The sequence below is a fragment of the Peromyscus maniculatus genome, chromosome 1, assembly GCF_049852395.1.
Source record: "Peromyscus maniculatus bairdii isolate BWxNUB_F1_BW_parent chromosome 1, HU_Pman_BW_mat_3.1, whole genome shotgun sequence".
Lineage (NCBI taxonomy): Eukaryota > Metazoa > Chordata > Mammalia > Rodentia > Cricetidae > Peromyscus > Peromyscus maniculatus.
In genome coordinates, this window is record NC_134852.1 from 66,479,995 (window position 1) to 66,498,792 (window position 18,798).

The following is an 18,798-nucleotide window of genomic DNA, read 5'->3' on the forward strand; positions in this document are numbered from 1 at the left end:
TAATTATTTGAATGAAAATAAAAAGAATGAGTTTTCTTTTGCTTTTGTATTTTTAGACCTTATCAGATTTTGTTTCTATAGGTTCACTTTGCATATCTTAGAGAATTAGTTCTTTGAGAATTTAGTACTATCAATTTTGGCCATATTTACCCTCTCCCTCAACTCCTCAGATTTGCTCTCCACTTCTTTACCTAGGCAACTGTGTCCTCTTTCATTTCCTTCCTTCATCGAATCCTATTTGTACTGCTCTGGTGTTGATGGACGTGTGGCCTTTACCTACAGTATGGTCAATTTACTGGTGGTAACTCTCTTAAAGAACACTGGCTCTCTCCCAGAGGCTACCAATTGACAGTAGCTCTTCGGGTAGAGGTGGGACTTCATGTCCACTTCTGCTCTCCATGCTGAGATGATGAGTCCTTGTCTGGCTCCAGGGATTGGACCTGACTGGGCCAGTGAGGAAAGAAGAAAAGATAAACCCACAGATACATAGAGAACCTGGGTTTGGGTTGATTGGGCTCTATGATAGAGAAACCACGGACCCCCAGAAGCTGAGTGTGTTTGTTGTAGAGTTGAACAGGGAGGCAAGGCAGGCCAAGGCTTACAGCTGAACCAAGGAGCAAGCTTAGCTAATCTTGGTAAGATAGTCTCTGTGGGGGAGTACTCTTCAGCTTGTAAACCTATTGGGGAGAAAGCTATGGTGAACATTTTCTGCACACACTATTGACATTTGCGCTTGGATCAGAGGAAGAATTTGTCATCATTCTGAGTCTCACATGGGACAGAGTCTGACACTCCCATGGGGCTTAGGCCTTGGTGTCCCTGATGTGCCCATGCCCATGTCAACAATATACATTCTCTCAGGGCTTCATTCACTCAGGATTTCTCCCCAGGATTTAGTCTGTTTTGGTCCTGCAAAGGCCTTGTGCATGCTTCAGTAACAGCTCTCAGTTTATATGTACAACTGCCTTGTGTTCAGAGGGCACTGTTTCCCTGTATTCACTTATAGTCTGGGGTTTTACAACCTTTACACCTCTTCTTTCACAACTATTCCTGAGCCTCAGGAAGAAGGGGTGCGTTGTAGATGTTACATTACGACTGAGCATTCTGCAGGCTCTTAATCTCTGCCAGTTTTGGGTCTTGGTGTTGAGCGCTATCTACTGCAAATAGATGCTTCTCTGAAGAAGGTTGAGAAGCTTTAAACTATGGGTATAGCAATACGTCATTAGGAGTAAATTTAATATGTTTATTTAGTAGAAAAATAGTGGTAGGTTCTCCCCTAGGTCTTATGACCTGTCTAGCCACAGGTCCTTAGCTCAATCATTGTGCCTGATATTGGTTTTCTCTTGTGGAGTGCGACTTAAATGCAATCAGAAAGTGATACCTACTCCCAAGATGTTTATGCCCTTCTTGCACCAGTGAGTATGCTTTGAAGGCTAGTCATCAGTGTAGCTTGCAGGGTTCACAGCTGGGTTAAGACTGATGATTACTTTTCTCCTTCAATAGGATTGAAGCACCTTCCAGCACTATGGAAGCTGGCTAGTATGGAAGAGGTGTCCAGATGATAATCAGGGCAATAGCTCCATGTTCAGTGATGCAAGAATGTGGTGTCTTCATACACTTCAGCACTAGGGTCTTACAATCAAGTTCTGCAAGGTTACCAAGCACACTGGCAACAACCTGCAGTATTTGGGGATATTTAGGATCTTACTGGCCGACAATTCTGAAAGAAGAGAATCATTCCTGTCACTGGGCTTTTTAGTTGTTAGCCTGTGGCATCTAGTAGGGGGACATTGTTGTCCTATTATGTAGTAACTACAATTGTGTGTGTGTGTGTGTGTGTGTGTGTGTGTGTGTGTGTGTTTAAGGGATCTTCAACAGTAATAAGTAGGCTTTCATATAACTTTTTGGAAGGGTGTTTAGTTATTTACTCCTACCATTTCTTGTTTGTCTTTGGTGATACCCCTTTTCTTGCTGATGCCACAGTCTGTTTTTTTTTCCACCACTCCATTTCTGTTACTACTTTCCCTGTAGTTAGTCTTAACAAAACTACCAACTAAGAATTTGCTACTTTAAAATTTTCTGCTCATAGTCATTGTTATTTTTCCTTACTTTTTAAAGGCCTAAGTTGTTCTTTTTTAACTTATTGATGCTTGCCTTTCCATTGTTATGTTTTATGTTTTTTGGTATTTACGTTTAAGATTGTAAATTTCTTTTTAGCTCATCTTGGCAACATCCTTCAGGCTTTCCTATACATGTTAATCATGTTTGCATTCTTAAAAAGTTACATTTATATTCGGTGACATACCGAGCATGTGGAGGTCAGAGGACAACTTGGGGAATTTCATCACGTGGGTTCTTGGGATCAAACTCAGGTTGTCAGCATTGGTGTTCAGTGCCTTTACCAGCCACTGAGCTATTTTGACAGCCTTTATGTTCTTATTTATTCAAATTACTTTTATTTACATTGTGCTTCTTGCCTTACATTACTCAGTCAGTTTTGTAAAATGGCTGTGGAATAGCCTACTTGGACTTCTCATTCTTTTGTTTATGCTTCATTTACCTTTGAGTCTGTGTTATTAGTTATGTATAATTTAGAATCGCTTGCTTTTTATAAGTAATAAAAAGAAGCATGAAGCTTTCATTTGTTAAAATAGTCTTGGTACATATTCTTCTTCTGCTTGTTTAGTTTTGGTATCTTTAGCAAATTTTATGTATTTGGATTTTAATCCAATGTGACAACTTTCAACATTTAAGTAAGGCTTTTGTTTTATTTGATTTTTACCTTACCGTTTTGTTTTATTGCCTTACCTGTTTTATTATTGTATAGATGAGATTGATCTATGGAGCCAAGGCTGACATCACACTAGTTATGGTCATCAGACTAGTTAAGGCTCTTCAGGTCATCTTTGTGCCTTAGCCTTTCCAGTGCTCAGAGGGTCACAATGCACCTGGCTGAGAACACTCTGTTTATATGTAATGATGCTGCAGAAGCACTTGGCTTAAATATATCATTTTATTGGCCCTATGTTTTTATTTTCAATTTCATTTTTGATTTATTTGATTTGATTGCTATTTAAAATTTTAGTTTGTTCTCCCAGTTACACAACTCAATATTTTCAGTGCTATCATGTGATTTAGAGACAGTCTTCATCTTTAGCTCATAAAGGGCCAATTTTAATTGACATTTTAATACTCTTCAACCCTTGGTTTCTTTAAACAAAATTCTTTTGTATCTTCTATCTATGAATTCTCATTTGTAAAATGTTAGTTCTTTCCAATTTTGGTATTTCCACTTTTATCCACATCGCTTGCCTTCTTTTGTCCCTGATGGTCCCGGACTGTAATCTCATTACTGATCTTAGTCTTGGGATTCAGGAGAGGATGCATCAATCTCTCTCAGGATGACTTGTTCCAGTCTCCAGTTTCACTGCTGCTCACACTTCCTGACATCAGTGGCTGCTCTGCCTCAGGCTGCCAGGCAGTTTGATGTCTTTGCCACTCAAGTATTGCAGCTCCTACTTTGTGATGGGTAGTGTTTGCACGCAGACAAACTGCTTACTAATTCAGTCTGTGCTAAAGAGTGCTGCATCCAGAGCCTTTTTGTTTGGATGCAGAAGAGCCTGTGCTCTGCAGTCCACTGTTCTGAAGGTGGCAGCAAGGAGCTATTGTGTTCGCTTATCTCTGGCCACAGTTGCTGTGTCCCTGTGGTGCTGTGATTTATAGCACTCCCTTTCTCTACTGTGTGTCATTGATGGAGATGAATGATATGCATACTCTTCAAGTACAAACTAACTTTTATTTTTCAAGTGCCAAATATATTTGTCAGCTTTATCCATGATAGATGGAATCACGGCATATTTAATTTACCACTTTATATCATAATACACAACATTTGTATTTTCCTTGTAATTTGATTTTTCTTCAATTACGAGGTCAGATATTTTGAAATGAGTTATTTGGTGGAATGCTCAAGTCTGTTGAAGGTGTTATTTTTTTTCATATTGCACACAAAGGTTTTGAGATTTTTATGATATTAGGCATCTACATAGACACATAAGGTATGCACAGCATACCGTGGATGAATATACATGTATGAGCATCTTTATATATTATCTGGCAGGAAATTTTAACTTAAATTGGACAAAAGGTTTAGCTACATCTAAGCTTTTAAATGTTCACTATTGTTTAATTGAACTTGGGTTATGTTAGATTACTGGCTAGTAAAGGAGTTTATTTTACTCTCCTATGAGACTCAGCCCATGTTCTGAGACATTTTTGGTTTCACATGGCAATATTAGAAGCGTTGCTCTCACCCACTGTGCAGAGGCTGAGGACACAGCCTGACACCCCATAGCAAGGAATGGCCTGGCTCTGCATTAGCTGCTTTTCTCATAGTGACAGAATCCTTCAGAACCCCAGTCTACAGAGGGAATCATCTATTTGGCTCACGGTTTAAAAGGAACATCTGTCCTGGCCGGGCAGCTGTGGTAACAGGTGGTTGTAGCTGTGATGACAGAAGTGTAAGGCTGGTCACATGGTACACAGCAGAGAAGCGGAGAGAGATGGGTGCTGGTGCGCAGGTCACTTCCTCCTTTTTATTCAGCGAGGAACCTAGTCAACAGGAGGGTAGCTTTAATATTCAGGGTTGGTCTTCCCTCCCTAGTTAAATCTCTGTGAGAACACCTTCACAAGCCTACCCAGAGGTTTGACTTCTACATCCCAATCCAGCCACGCTGACAATGAAGATTAGCTATGGTAAGCCTACCCCTGGTCAACCTGACACCCAAATACAATACTTCGTTTTAATATTCCACCCTTGTCTCCTATTTTCACACTGCTCTCATAGTATACAATCTATTGAGTCCGTCTCTGAGAATCCACGGTGTCTTAACAGCTCTGACACTGTTTAAAAGTCTAAGTGCAGAATCCCTAGGGAGATGCAGACCGGGTCTCAACTATGAGCTCTTATAAAATCAAAACCAACCAAGAACAACAATAAAGTAACAAGCTATAGACTTCCAATATTCAAAGACACGGAGTAAACATCCCCATTTCAAAAGGGAGGAGAGAACCACATCCTGCAGTTCCATGTCTGGCCCTTGGGCCTTGTGATGGGATCTTTTGGGCTCCAACCATCTCAGGTAACTCTGCCTCTGTAGGTCTCCCTCCTGCAGGACACAACTCTTCTCTCTCGGGCTGAAGCTTTCCTTGGTTGACATCCATCGTTCTGGTAACTGGAGTATCTTGGTCTCCATTGTAATTTAGACTTTGCTTTCGTAGCTTCACTAGAGGCTCTTCAAGGCTTTCTTGCAGGAATCTTACCCTGAGACACAATGCCTGGCCTCAGCATAGTTTCTGCACCTTGGTAGAAGCCTCCACAACTCTGTAACTCTTGAATTTTGCATTCTTGTCAAACAAGCACTATGTGGGTCACACTGTCAATTTTTGTGGCTGGCTTAAGATATACTTTGGCAACCTGACACTGTCGTAGTAGCCTCTCTGTCCCTCGATGTTTAAACTCAGGAAAGTAATTCCCTAGATGGTTGTTTTAGAAAAAGGAACCAATTTAGTGGCATTTTAAAGCCAGGCTGTCTCCCTTCAAATGCATTTGCAAATTTACAAGTTGGAGCCATCCCTACTGTTCCTGTGTGGTGGAAAAGGTTTCTCTTTAATGCTACTTACTCATTTTCTTCACAATTGTGGCCACTTTTTCTGCACCCACATTGTCTGAACTATAAACTCACCTAGACTCCCTTCCTCATCAAACTGGACATTTTTCATGCATTTCTGTTCTCGCACTGTAGAACTGACCAAAAGTATTAAGTGTTAACAATATCAAGGTCTGGATATGCTTCTCTCTTGAAATTTCTCCAACAACTGATATGCTACCTTTGAATTTAGCTTCACTGAAGTTTTCAGGGTAGAGGCTGAAAAGAGACAGATTTTTTACCATAACGTAATGTGAATGACCTCTAGCCCATTTCCTTGTAGAGTTTTGATCTCTCCAGAACCTCATGGACACAGTCTCCAATGCTCATTGCCTTCAGCATCCTAGTCTTTCACACTTACACTAGAATGACCTATCCATGCTTATAGCATTCTAGGGCTTCTGTGGTCTCAGCTATAAAGTCTTCCAAATTCTTCCACAAGCCAATTGCAAATGCCTTAGTACCACACGGTCAGGTTCATTGTCAACTTGACTGAATTTAGGAACATTATGGTCATGACAGTGTTTTCAGAACAGTTTAACTGGAGAGGAAAGAGGCACCCTAAATGTGGGTGGTACCATTCCATGCACTGAGGTCCTAGATTATTATTAAGGGTGAAACAGAGTGGAACATTGGCATTCATCTCTTTCTGCTTCCTGAGAGTGGATATAGTGTGACCAACTTCTCTATGCTCTTATTGCTGTCCTCTCCCTGCCATGATGGGCTAGACCCTCAAATTCTAGGCCCAAATCAAATCTCCCCCTTTGCTTTTGCCATTTGTTGTTACAGAAAGAATAAATGTAATAATACCACAACAGCCCCACCCCCATACCCAGCTTCTGTATTATTTTTCTCATTGCTGTAACAAAATACTTGGCAACTTCAGGGAGGGAGAGTTTGTTTTGCCTCACAATTTGAGGATATTATCATTGAGAAAGTGACAGAAATGACTTTAGACAGAAACATGAAAGAGATGGTCACATTGTGTCCACGGTCGGGGGGCAGCGGGAGACAAATGCTGCTACTCAATGCTTACTCTTATCCACTTTCCATCCAGTCTGAGTCCCCAGCCCATGGAATACTGGGTGGGTTTTTTCCCCCAAGTTATACCTGTTTGGAACACCCTCACAGACATTCCTAGAGTCGTGTCTCTGAGGTGATTCTAAATCCCATCAAGTTGATGGTGAAGTTGACAGGCTCCAGACATTGGTAGCACAGGAACTGGGCAGGAACTGCTATGGGTAGATTATCCTGATCTAGTTAATCTTCAAAAGTACACTGATTGAGAGTTGTGTTTGAAGTTCCAGCTCTACCATCTTCAAATGAAGTCCAACTGGAAACTGCACATATGGACCAGGATTCTGTAACTTACATTCACACACATTCAAGTTGACATTTCAATATTAATCCTCTTCCAGTGCAACTCCAGTGGAAATGTCACACACTGAAGAGGCAATGGGCAGCTGGGGTGCTGTCCTACCCCAGTGCTGTGTCCTTTGCCTGAGACCAAGCTGTGGTCCTACCACAATCTCTTGAGCGTCCGTCATCTTATTCTACGCTTCTACATTCTGCTGGAAACAGATTCTCATGAAGACACATTCCTCATGCTGTGAAAATGGCCGTGTGTCTCATCAGATGTCCTTTTTTTCTTTTGCTTTAAGGGTTGTAAGAACTGCATTTAAAAAAAAAACTGAATTTTTAAAACGCATTGGAAATGCATCTCACTTAAAAAGAGCTTTTTTATGGATTGACATTCCTTTGTGAGCAATCAAATGGTGTCTTCCATATAGACCTTAGATAAAAGGATTGCCTCCTGTCCAGATTTAAATCTAACATAGAGGTTGACACAAATCAATGAGAAATTCCTGCCCCTGCTATTGTACACTTTCCCTCTGGGCATCTTCATAAGTGCATATAATAGCAGATTAATTTATAGACTGTGTTAAGGAGTCTAATCTTTAATGAGAAATGATCGTTTGGGCCTAGCTTACATTCCCCTCTGATTTGAAAGACAAAAGAAATCTTCATATATTCTCATTTTTAAACACATCTTTCTTCTAGGCCTTGGCACAACTTCACCTGGTAGAGTATGTTGGAGAACAGACTGCCTTGCTGATAAAGGTACACTGAGTGTTCTAATAGAATGTGTTTTAGCTACTAATCTTTGATTTTTGTTAAAAGAAAAAAAGAAAAAAAATGTCTGGTAAGAATGTTACATTAATTATGTCAATTATGTCCAAGCCACTAAAGGGAGCCTACTTTATCCTGGGTAGCCTAGAGATGAAGGGATACTTTTATCAAAGAGTATATAATTATAGATGCTTGCTGATTTGCTTTGGCCTTTAGTTAGAATATGTCTAAGGAGGGGCAGTGCCCAGTAAGTGAATGCTGCAGAGATTCCTATCTTAGGACTCTGCTGGGCCATCAAGCAGGAGGATCAGTGTGTGTGGCCCCCAGATGTGATGTGGGTAAGAAATGCTCACTCCTCTGCCTACAGAGCTATTTGGCTACGAATGGCTCCCCCCTCTATCACTTGCGGCCACTGTTCCTGGTATAGGTGTGACCCTGGTTTGCATGTCTATGCTTACCTTGGTCTTACCATGTGTCAGAGGAAGGACTGAAAATCTTTTGACTCTTCCCATGTGTGTGATTTAGCATGCAATGGTTAATGCATAGCACGACCATCATCTCCTCCTTTTAGATGGTCCCGGAAGATCAGCGCTTGGCAGCTGCCATTGTACTAATAGTGTGGGTCTCAGCCTTGGCATCGTCTTTGATTGACAACATCCCATTTACTGCCACAATGGTAAGTTATGTGTTCTTGTGTTTAAGACCCAAACTTAGCCTGTACTCATCTGGGCTCACCTTTCCTTCCTAAGAAGCATACTATGAAACCAGCCCCTCTGTTGCTCTTACATGTAAGGAAAAAAATGTGAGCTGATCCTGAGGCAGCTGGGCATGGAACCAAGAGGCTAATGACAGAATGGGGACCAGGGTCTGTAGGATGACAGCACACCATGATTGACTACCTGTTCTGGGAGCCCAGCTGAGGGCTGCTACCTCTTCCAGACCAAAAAAAAAAAAAATGTTTATTTTTTCAAAGGTACTTCAAGACACCAAAAGACTGAGCTATTGCCTTTATTATCTTCAGATGCAGAAGTCATTTATTACAAGTAGTTTGCATGGCTTCTGGTATGTGGCCAGTGCAGGGATTTTAAGTCTCCATTTGGTTCTAACCAGTCAACACCAAGACCCCCATCCCTAGGACATTTTCTGTGTCATTGATTCTTTGGCTTAGGGCAGGGACTGTGAACCTTGGTGTGAAAAACTAAAAGTGGGAACAGAGACTGAAAGGTAAGAGCTGGGTCCCTCCATGAACAGCTCCAGATCCAAGGGTGCTTAGTATAGAAGCAGAAGACTGAGTGCCCCTAGTAGCAGGATGCTGGCTGGGGAGTTCTCTCTGTTTCTCTTGAGGCCCCAAGGGCCCCACAACCCCCCATAGATAGTCCATCTATTCTGTCACAATCTGCTGGGAACAAGGGACCCCAAGGTGAATGCAACAGAGCTGGCAATGTGAGGAGAGGGCTGGCCAGTCTTATAGCCTCACCTTCCCCCAGAACCCATGTTGTTCGGACCTCCTTATCAATCTGGAATTCATTTCCTGCTACCTTTTACTCTCTAGTGATCCAGTGTGGTTCTCATTTCAAGGCATGGGTTTGGGAATTCTGAACAAACCCAGTGGCTGTTATTTCTAGTGATCACATCTTGAACAAGACCCGTGAGGTCTCCAGGAGTCCAGAATGGTGCATTTAAGGGGTCCTGAGAGTCTGTGAAATTTGCAATAAGCAGTATGCTTAGATAGGAAACACCGAGTGCTTTCCCTTTGGGTAACGAACAAGACAATGTTATCTATGAGCATGCTTTACTAGTCAGAGGCTCTGCAGCAAAGCAAGAGAAACAAGGAAAGAGGGCTGGAAATGAAGATGCTGAACTTCAGTGTTGGCAAGACTGTTAATCTGTATGTTAGACAACGCAAAGGAATCTACTTTTAGCAATTAGGATGGATAGATGATTTGTTTCAGACACTGTAGAGACGAAAGTCAGTTAATAAATCACTGTGCTCCTCTGTAGGCACAATAAACTAACAATGAAAACCTGAAATAGATGACATTGACAGGTGGTGCTGCCCTGATGTGCATCTTCAGCCCCTGAGACAACAGGTGACTTTACACACTTATCTTGTCCTGGAGAGGCTGCGTCATGTGGTCCCAGGGCATAGGTGTTTGTCACAGGCTTTCTCTGTTCTTCCTGCTGGCTTTGTAAGATCGAAAGGAAAGACAGACATGAAAATAAGCAACTCTAGGACAACACAGGCTTCATTTGCGAAGGGCCTGAGCAGGGGACAGATCTAGTCTAAGAAAGCAGAGAGTCTGCTGTTGCTTACAGGCTGGGTCATCACGCAGAAAAGGGGAAGAGGGCGAAGGACAGAACACCTTCCCTTTGGGGGATGTGGTGACTATTGTTACGGGTGGCTAGGGACGTGAGTAGTGACTCAAGGAATGTCAGTCATTACTCACGAGAGGTAAACATCTCTCATAATTAGTTTGCTGGGGTTTGATTGGATAGACAGAACAAGAATATAGAAAAACAAGTTACTTTAGACTTGGGAATTGCCACTGTTATCTCTTTCTGAAATGGAGGAACTTTACAAAATGATGTGGCTCTGACTAACAGCCCTGAATGCTCCCTGTTGAAATTCTTTTCTGGGGAAGTCTCCACACCAACATCTTATTGGAAGTAAACAGGAAGTGCCCCATATTCAAACACTTTTGTTTGAATATGACTCATCTGTTGAAGTGTCGGGAGCTGGAGGATGGTGAAGGCATCCACTGATGGCATCATCGCCTGATGTTATTTAAGCCACTACGCACTTCCCCAACTCATTTCTGCTCCTATAAGTAACCCCTCGCCCATACAGCTGTAAGCAATCCCAGCAAAAGCCATTCGTTCACCAAACTGGACCTTGGTCAGTTGCTGGTTTCCTATCGGGGGCAAGTACATGTTTGCTTATGCCACCCAGGAATAGTGTCACTCAGCAATGTGGTGTATTGTTTCCCTCCAAGCTGACACACATAGATCAAGGTTCTCCATTTAGTCCCTTCCACAGTGTGCTACTAAAGAAGATGAAGCTCTGTCTTGATGACTTTACTATTACTGTGCTAAAATACTACGACCAAGGCAACAGAAAGCATTTCATTTGTCTTAACATTTCAGAGGATCACAGTTCTGGATGGCAGAGGGAACAAAGAGTTGAGAGCTAATAACTTGATTTATCATCATGAGGTGGATAGGGATAGACAGCACTGGAAATTGTGTGAATCTTTTGAAACCTCAAAGCCTGCACCCATTGACTTAGTTCCAAACAAGGCCATGCCTCCTAATCCTTCCCAAACAGATCCACCAACTGGCAACAAACTATTCAAATAGATGAGCCTATGGATGCCATTCTCATTCTAACCACGGCATATTCAAATTTACAAAGTTGACTCTCTAAGGAGGTGGGAAGGTAAAAGCAATACTGTGAGCAACTGAGCCATTTATCTGTAATGTTTCATTTCTTCAAAGTAAAACAAACAGAAAGTGCTGAGACAAAGGCAGTAACAAATTCAAACTTCCTCATGTGCATGTGAGCCCAGTTCTGTACATGTCTGTATGCACGGGCATGCCATGGTGTAGTTAGATCTTCACTGGACCCCTCCTTGCTTTTCTAATCACCTGTCTTAATAGAGCAGATCTTTTTATAGCTTGATTTCTCCCACACTTCGGTACTGCTTTTCATTATTGGCTTAATAGTTGTGTTAGGCATTGAAGGTTCACTGTTCATGCTCTGCATTTCTTTTATATTGAGTAAGGTTTCCATCTTCTATACACCTCTGTGCTGTATCTTGTTCCAATCCTTTATTTTTGTCTTTTAAGATATTGTTTCTGTGGCTGGAGAAATGCATCAGCAGTTAAGAGTACTGGCACCCACATGGTGGCTCACAATCACCTGTAACTCCAGTCCAAGGGGATCCAACACCCTCTTTGGGCCTCTGAGGACCCCAGAAGTGCTCATGGTGCATAGACATAATGAAGACAGAATATTCATAGGCATAAAAATAAAAAAAAATTAAAATTTCATTTTAGTTTCTTTAAAAATATCAGTATGCGAATAGGTTTTTAAAATTTTCATGTAGATAACTTTAGCAGGTAACAACTTTATTCACGGTATTAGTGAGGACCATTTTGTTTGTAACGCATATAAAATAGCATTAGTATTTCAACCTGTAGCAGAGCATAGCAGGTCCACCCTTGGATGAGGGCAAAGCCATATGCACACAAGGGGAACACAGGAGTGAAGAAAGGTTTGTTACTTGTTCAAATAAAAAGAGCACTGGGAAAACTCCCAAAGCACGTCTCCTTAAACAAAGGAGACAAAGGGATTTTATTAGGAAAACTCATGCATATTCATGTGGAAGAAAAGAGTCATGCCTGGCATACACGGATAAAAGTGAGAATTAATCACAGAAGGCTACCTTCCCCAAAGTAACTCTTTGTTTACATCCTCTCCAGTCTACCATCCTCCAGTCACTCACTGTCAGTGCTTTTCTGTGTCCCCTGGAGCCACAGGCTCTGCCTTTGCCTGTTCCTCCTGCTGGGCCTCCCCTATCCTGAGAGGTGCCCTTGTCTTAGTGGAGGGAGGGAGGGAGGTTCTCTTTACCACCATGCTAGAATCTCCTTTACCTTTGCTTGGTTGATTTTGCCTCTGGTGACAGCTCTCTGGCACTTAGCTCTCCGCTTATGTCCTGGCTCCTGCACATGCGTGATTGCTGATGGAGATTGGGAATCCTAAGCTTGTGCTTGCAGAGTAGGATGGCAAGTGCCATGCAGAGGCTTTTGCTCCTGTGGCTTTGGTACATGTGGAAGATGATGCAATGATCCTTTGCACTTGATGGGTGTAAGTGTGGGGTGGTCGTGGTGGTGGTGGTGTAGTGAGGAGATGGTAGGCATGGCTGCTCCATTATTAGGGTAAGGGTTTTTAATTGTGACTAAAGAGAGAGACAATATCCAGAGGCAACTAGAGGAGTTCAGAGTAGAGAGAAAGAGAAAGCAGACTAGACATGGCCAGCTCTAGAGAAGTGGGAGAGGCGGGGAGAATAGTGGAGGTAGTGAGACAGCAAGAGATAAAGGAGAGAGAGAGAGAGAGAGAGAGAGAGAGAGAGAGAGAGAGAGAGAGAGAGAGAGAACGAGAACTTGGGAGAGAATAACAAGAGAACAAAAGGATAGATGGACAGCTAGACAGCTAGAAAGAGGGAGAAAGAGAGGGAATAGAGATAGAGTGATGGAGAAATCCTGTGGCTTATGAGGATGACTGGAAGGGAAGGATGGAGTGCTATCATGGGCTTTGAAATGTATAACAGGTACTTATGATACCCAGGTGGCCTGGAGGCCAGTGTGGGCTGTGATATGCTGATAGGCACCACAGGTAGCCATCCAGTCCCTTCTGCCAGAGGTAAAGGGGAATGACTCCTTTTGGCAGCTGGGAACCAGTTTCATTAGTTCCTGAGGAATGCTGGCTTTCATCAAACCACCAGAAATCCTTCTCTAGTCCAGCTTGAGCTCATTTCTAGACATGGACAGCCTGAGACCTAACAATGGGGTTGCAGAATGCATGTGTGGCCCAGGGCCAGTCAGGTGGAAATAGCCAGCTGCTTTCGGTTTTTATTTTTACCTTTACAGTCAGTGATAAGCTGCCTGGGAATTTTCCATTGCTTAGTAAAGACCAGGCTTGGGAATCTGTCCCTCCTTCTTCCATCCTCTAACTGCCTGCCTCCCCCAGCAGAACTTTCTCCTGGACCAGCTGTGGTAAGCTGGGGCTCACGCTCCTGAGCTTCAGGGGCTGCTTTCTGGATTTCTTCTTCTCTAGCCTCTTCTGTCCAAGCCCAGGTGTGTGAAGTGAATCCCCAACCCCCCTGCCATGAACCCATTCAGCAGTTTTCCTCACTGATTTGGCTCCCACCCACTGACTGATCAGTGACGAGGGGCATCAGTTTTCTTGTTTGCAGAGTCCCTTCTAACTAGAAGCACCTTCACCTTACACAGCTGTGGTGCCTTCTGCATCCAGTGGAGCTGTGGAGGCCCACAGAAGCTTCCTAGTGAGACCTTACTCAAGGTCAGAGAATCTGAGCTTGCTTTACCCAGCAGGGCTATATTACTAGGTGTTTTGAAGGGTCTATACTTGACTGTATGTTGTGTTTTGATCTTGAAAGTGGGAGGTCCTTTGCCTCACCCCTTGGCATTGTATAAAAAGTCCTTTGGAATAAACCTCAAGGCAACTGGGTATTGACCTAGGGCCCTCCTGAAGCTGTCCTGTGTCTCTGTTTTTCTTATCAGCTCCTTCTATCTTTTTATCTATCTATCCATCTATCTATCTATCTATCTATCTATCTATCTATCTATCTATCTATCTATCTATCTATAATTTCCTTATTCCTTTCTCCTCACCCCCAAACCCTTTATAGGTTGGAGCTGGACTCCGGCAGACTCCCACAGGGAACATATATGTAAATACACAAAGGACCAAAGAACTGGTAGATACAATTGCTGTTTTGAAGGACAAACGCAGTCATGTAGTTAAAGACTACTTGGTGAGATGTAGGACCTGCAGGAATTGTTCCCTTAGGACAGTGGTTCTCAACTTTCCTAATGCTGTGACCCTTTATGCAGTTCCTCATGTTGTGGTGACCACCAAACATAAAATTATTTCATAATTATAATTTTGCTGTTATGAATTGCAATGTAAATATCTGATATGCAATTATAAGGATTAAAAAAAAAGAAAAGAAAAAGAAAGGCAAAGTGGGTACCTTTCGGCAGGCCCTGCTAAGGGACGCCACTCAGCAAACACATCACCACGCAACAGAGTTAGCGCAAGAGGTTTACTGGGGGAGGGGGAGAGCAAACGGCCATGTTGGAGTTGGAACATGAGAGACGCAGACAGACCGACAGAGAAACCAAGAGAACAAAGAAGAGACAAGAGGAAGAAGAGGAGGCAAGAGAGCGAGCTGTGCCTGGTGGGCACTTTTAAAGGCTGCACATGTCTCACACCTGAGGGCCGAAAGGCACCTGGTGGCAGGTGATGTAACTGCTCCGGAGACAGAGGCAGACTGCTGCTACAGTGGTCATAGGCCACCCCTTTGAAAGGGCCATTTGACCCCAAGGAGGTCACAACCCATAGGTTGAGAACCCCTGCCTTAGAACAATGGCCGAGTAATTCTGTTATCCCGAGGACATATGAGACGAAAGAGAAAACACAGCCTGTCTCTCTTCTCTGTATCAGGTCTCCCAACTGTCCCCACATTCATCATGTTACTGTGTACAAACAGCAGCTCACGCTTCTCAGTGGTGAGGAAAGGATGGAATGTCACTGGGAGGGAGGGGATTCAGGGAATTGGCTCATAACTGGGAGGATGACACCATGGAAATTTTATTCATGCCCAGAGAAAAACCAAGCAGTCAGTAGAGGAGTTTAGGCTTCCCTGTTGGCTGGACAAGGCTTCAGGAACATTTTAATCAGAGCAGTGTGGATGAAGGAATTCACATCCCAGGGGTTGGGATGGACTAACTTTGTTATTAGCGTTTATTTTTATTTTTATTTTTGAGACAAGGCTTCACTAAGTTGCCCTGGGCCTTGAACTCAGTATGTAGACTAGGCTAGCCTTGAACTCTTGAGTCTACCTCTTGAATGCTGGAATTAAAAGCTGTTTGCCACCATGCCTGGCTATTTTAGCTTCTTCTTCTTCTTCTTCTTCTTCTTCTTCTTCTTCTTCTTCTTCTTCTTCTTCTTCTTCTTCTTCTTCTTCTTCTTCTTCTTCTTCTCCTTCTCCTTCTCCTTCTCCTTCTCCTTCTCCTTCTCCTTCTCCTTCTCCTTCTCCTTCTCCTTCTCCTTCTCCTTCTCCTTCTCCTTCTCCTTCTCCTTCTCCTTCTCCTTCTCCTTCTCCTTCTCCTTCTCCTTCTCCTTCTCCTTCTCCTTCTCCTTCTCCTTCTCCTTCTCCTTCTTCTTCTTCTTCTTCTTCTTCTTCTTCTTCTTCTTCTTCTTCTTAACTGAAGTAAAATGTTTGTGACTTTCGTCCTAGGTTACTCTTGTTCGAGACAGCAGCTGTGGTTAGCCCTCTGTCTGGACCCCTTCCCTTCACTGCTTATTGTTAACTGTGAAATATTAAACAATAGCACTACTAATATTTAATGCAATGGGAATAGCCATAGAGTATCTGAAGGGGGTCAGTGTGAGGCCTCTGGTCCTCACCATGTCCCAGAGCTCATCCCTTGCTTGCTTGAAGTGGGGGGAAAGCTGTATGGGATGGGCAGTGGAAGACACTGGCATCCTGGTGTCGAGATACTTTAATATTTGAACACGTTTCCATGCCCTTCACACCCACCTGCCTTTTCTTCCTTCTCCTCCTGTCTGCAGTAGGCAAGAGCTTGTGGGACTCCGAGAGCAGCCCTGTAGCAGCAGGACTCCTGGACCTCTGCTACAGTGTCCCCCACGGCTGCACTGGAGACCCGAGATACGGTGCTAGGGACTGAGAGTTCTCAGACACTCTTCCTCTGTTGAAGCCTCTTCTGTTAATCTCCTTGGCTTGAACAGGGAAGATTCTGTGGCAACTTTGAGGTTTAAATTGTTTTTATCCTGGGCTGAATTCAAGTGATGGCAATTTATGCACACAATTTTACAGTTTTTAAAAACCGATTTCTTGGATATACCTAGTCGTGTGTATTGCCATCTACCCCAGCGTGAAAGTCACATTTTGAAGGCTGTCTTGTTCTTCAGCAACTTTTTACCCCAGGTTCCTTTCCAGGCCCAACAAGAAGGTATTCAAGCAGCTGTAGCTGTTGGCTGTACCACCTGGCTTAGGGAAAAACACTCAGAGGTGATGAAAGTCAAAAGTACTTCACACAAGCTTTTCCTTTTCGTTTCTCACTTGATGCCATTATTGCTTTTAGCCTTTTCTTTTCTAAAATGTCCAGAAACAAAATAATATAGAGAGCTGAGCCAGGCCGAGTAGACTGTAATTAGGCTAAATAACACAGCAGTTATAGGGATTCATGGCTGTTTCTGCAGAAGGAGGATCTGGGATTGAATCCCAATATGCCATTTATGAGAGCTAAATAAGGCCGTCCCTAGAGGAATAGGGATGTGAGCAGCAAAGACACACTGTCTCTTCCATTAGCTTGGCAATGTGGGCTGCAGGCCTTTCCCAATGGGTAGGTGATTAGTGAGTCCTCTGGCTAGGGAAGGTGGCCTGGGAGGGACATTGCAGGGCATCTTTCATTTTTTTTTTTTTTTTTTGACTAGCAGTCATGTAGCCAGATTTAGGTCCACACACTCTGCAAACCACTGTGATATATTTAGGGGACCAAGATTCTGAGAAAGGATAATCAGAGTGTATCTCAAACACACAGGAGAGCAAACTGTCGGTTATAAATACACTCAAAGAGATGATACTTTAAAAACACAACATACATTTCTTACAGAAATGTCATAGTCCTATATATTTCATTGGTTACAATAATGCAATTTTTTTTCTATTAGAAGAGGGCCACTGGCTATTGGTAGGACTCTCTGGAAACTGATATTCCTGGTTGTAAACTCTATACCTGTCCTAGCACAAATGCCGCAGGTCAGGATGACTGGGGAGAGCAGTGGTGAGAGGCAGCTTTCCCAGGGTGCTGCTTCTGAGTGAAGACTATTTTCATGATTTGGTTGTAAAACCTACCATTATTGTGTCCTCTCATGTCCCACTCTCATCCTCTTACTTTTTACATTTCTCTTGTATATGTGGGTGGTGGTGGTAGATGACAGTGGTGTGTGTGTGTGTGTGTGTGTGTGTGTGTGTGTGTGTGTGTGTGTGTGTGTGTGTGTGTGTAGTGGTGGTGGTGGTCAGAGGTCACCTTGCAGGAGTCAGTTCTGTGGTTCTGGGAATCAAACTTGGGTCAACAGGTTTGGCAACAAGTGCTCTTATCCTCTGAGCCATCTCAGCAGCCTTCATCTGTCAACTGAAGTGATAGCAGACACATTTGAGGAGGAGTGAGTTAACGTGGACTGAGATGGTGCCTCGTGCACAGCATGACACCGGCAGGATTTCATAAACACTGGATTCGTGGTTCTTAGGCACCACATGAGACAGGACATGACTTTCTCCACTGTGACCCACGGTAGCAGTCTGGGCATCTTCAAATGAGGAAACCTCATCTGGCTAGGACCAGACATGGACAGATGGGTACACACTCAAGGTTTTGTGAATGCCAAAATTTGCTTTGGCTCCCTTCCGTGCATCTGGTGCTCTTTTTTTTTTTTTAATTATTTATTTAACAGTCTGGTTATTAAAAAAAAAAAGCAAAAAGAAAACAACTCTCTGAAGACCAGTGAGATAGCTTAGTAGTTAAAGGCACTTGCCACCCAAGAATATAAGCCTGCCAACCTGAGCCATGTGAGGTCGGAAGGAAAGAACTGACTCCATTTTACAAGGTTGGCCTTCCACACTTGTGCTGTGATACTTCCACGCCATCACACACACACACACACACACACACACACACACACACACACACACACACACACACTAATAATGATAATAATAATAATAATAATAATAACATAGGAATAACAACAACAATAATAACATAAGGCCACTTACATTCTGTAAGTCTGTCACAGTGTGTAGCTCTTGTAGGTTTCTATGACATATGGCTACAATGTCCCTTTCTTTCACAGATTCCTGTACTTTTGAACCTGAGCCAAGACCCTGAAATTAGTTTGCCTGCACTGCCGCTCATGTATGCCCTGGCTCTCGGTGCCTGCCTGGGAGGTAAGGGGTCCTGACTTCATTGTGGGAAAACCACACCGACACCGTGGGGCAGACAAAGAAGGAGCTGGTAGTTAGCAAATCAAAAGTGAATTCAGGAGAACCCTGATTTCAAAGTTTGAACAGTCAGAATTCCTTAGTTCCTCTGGGAAGCCTGTCAGCTTTCACCCTGTCCTTGCATGGCT

General features: G+C 43.1%; 1 protein-coding gene across 1 annotated transcript in view; it reads left to right on the plus strand.

The window, feature by feature from the left end:
• The window catches only part of Oca2 (OCA2 melanosomal transmembrane protein), a 274,614-nt gene that overhangs the window by 172,939 nt on the left and 82,877 nt on the right, over window positions 1–18,798 (plus strand). The window contains exons 20-22 of the mRNA XM_076565552.1: window positions 7,770–7,829; window positions 8,410–8,514; window positions 18,523–18,616. Coding sequence (XP_076421667.1) covers window positions 7,770–7,829; window positions 8,410–8,514; window positions 18,523–18,616 — 259 coding nt within the window. The remainder of the gene's footprint in view (window positions 1–7,769; window positions 7,830–8,409; window positions 8,515–18,522; window positions 18,617–18,798) is intronic.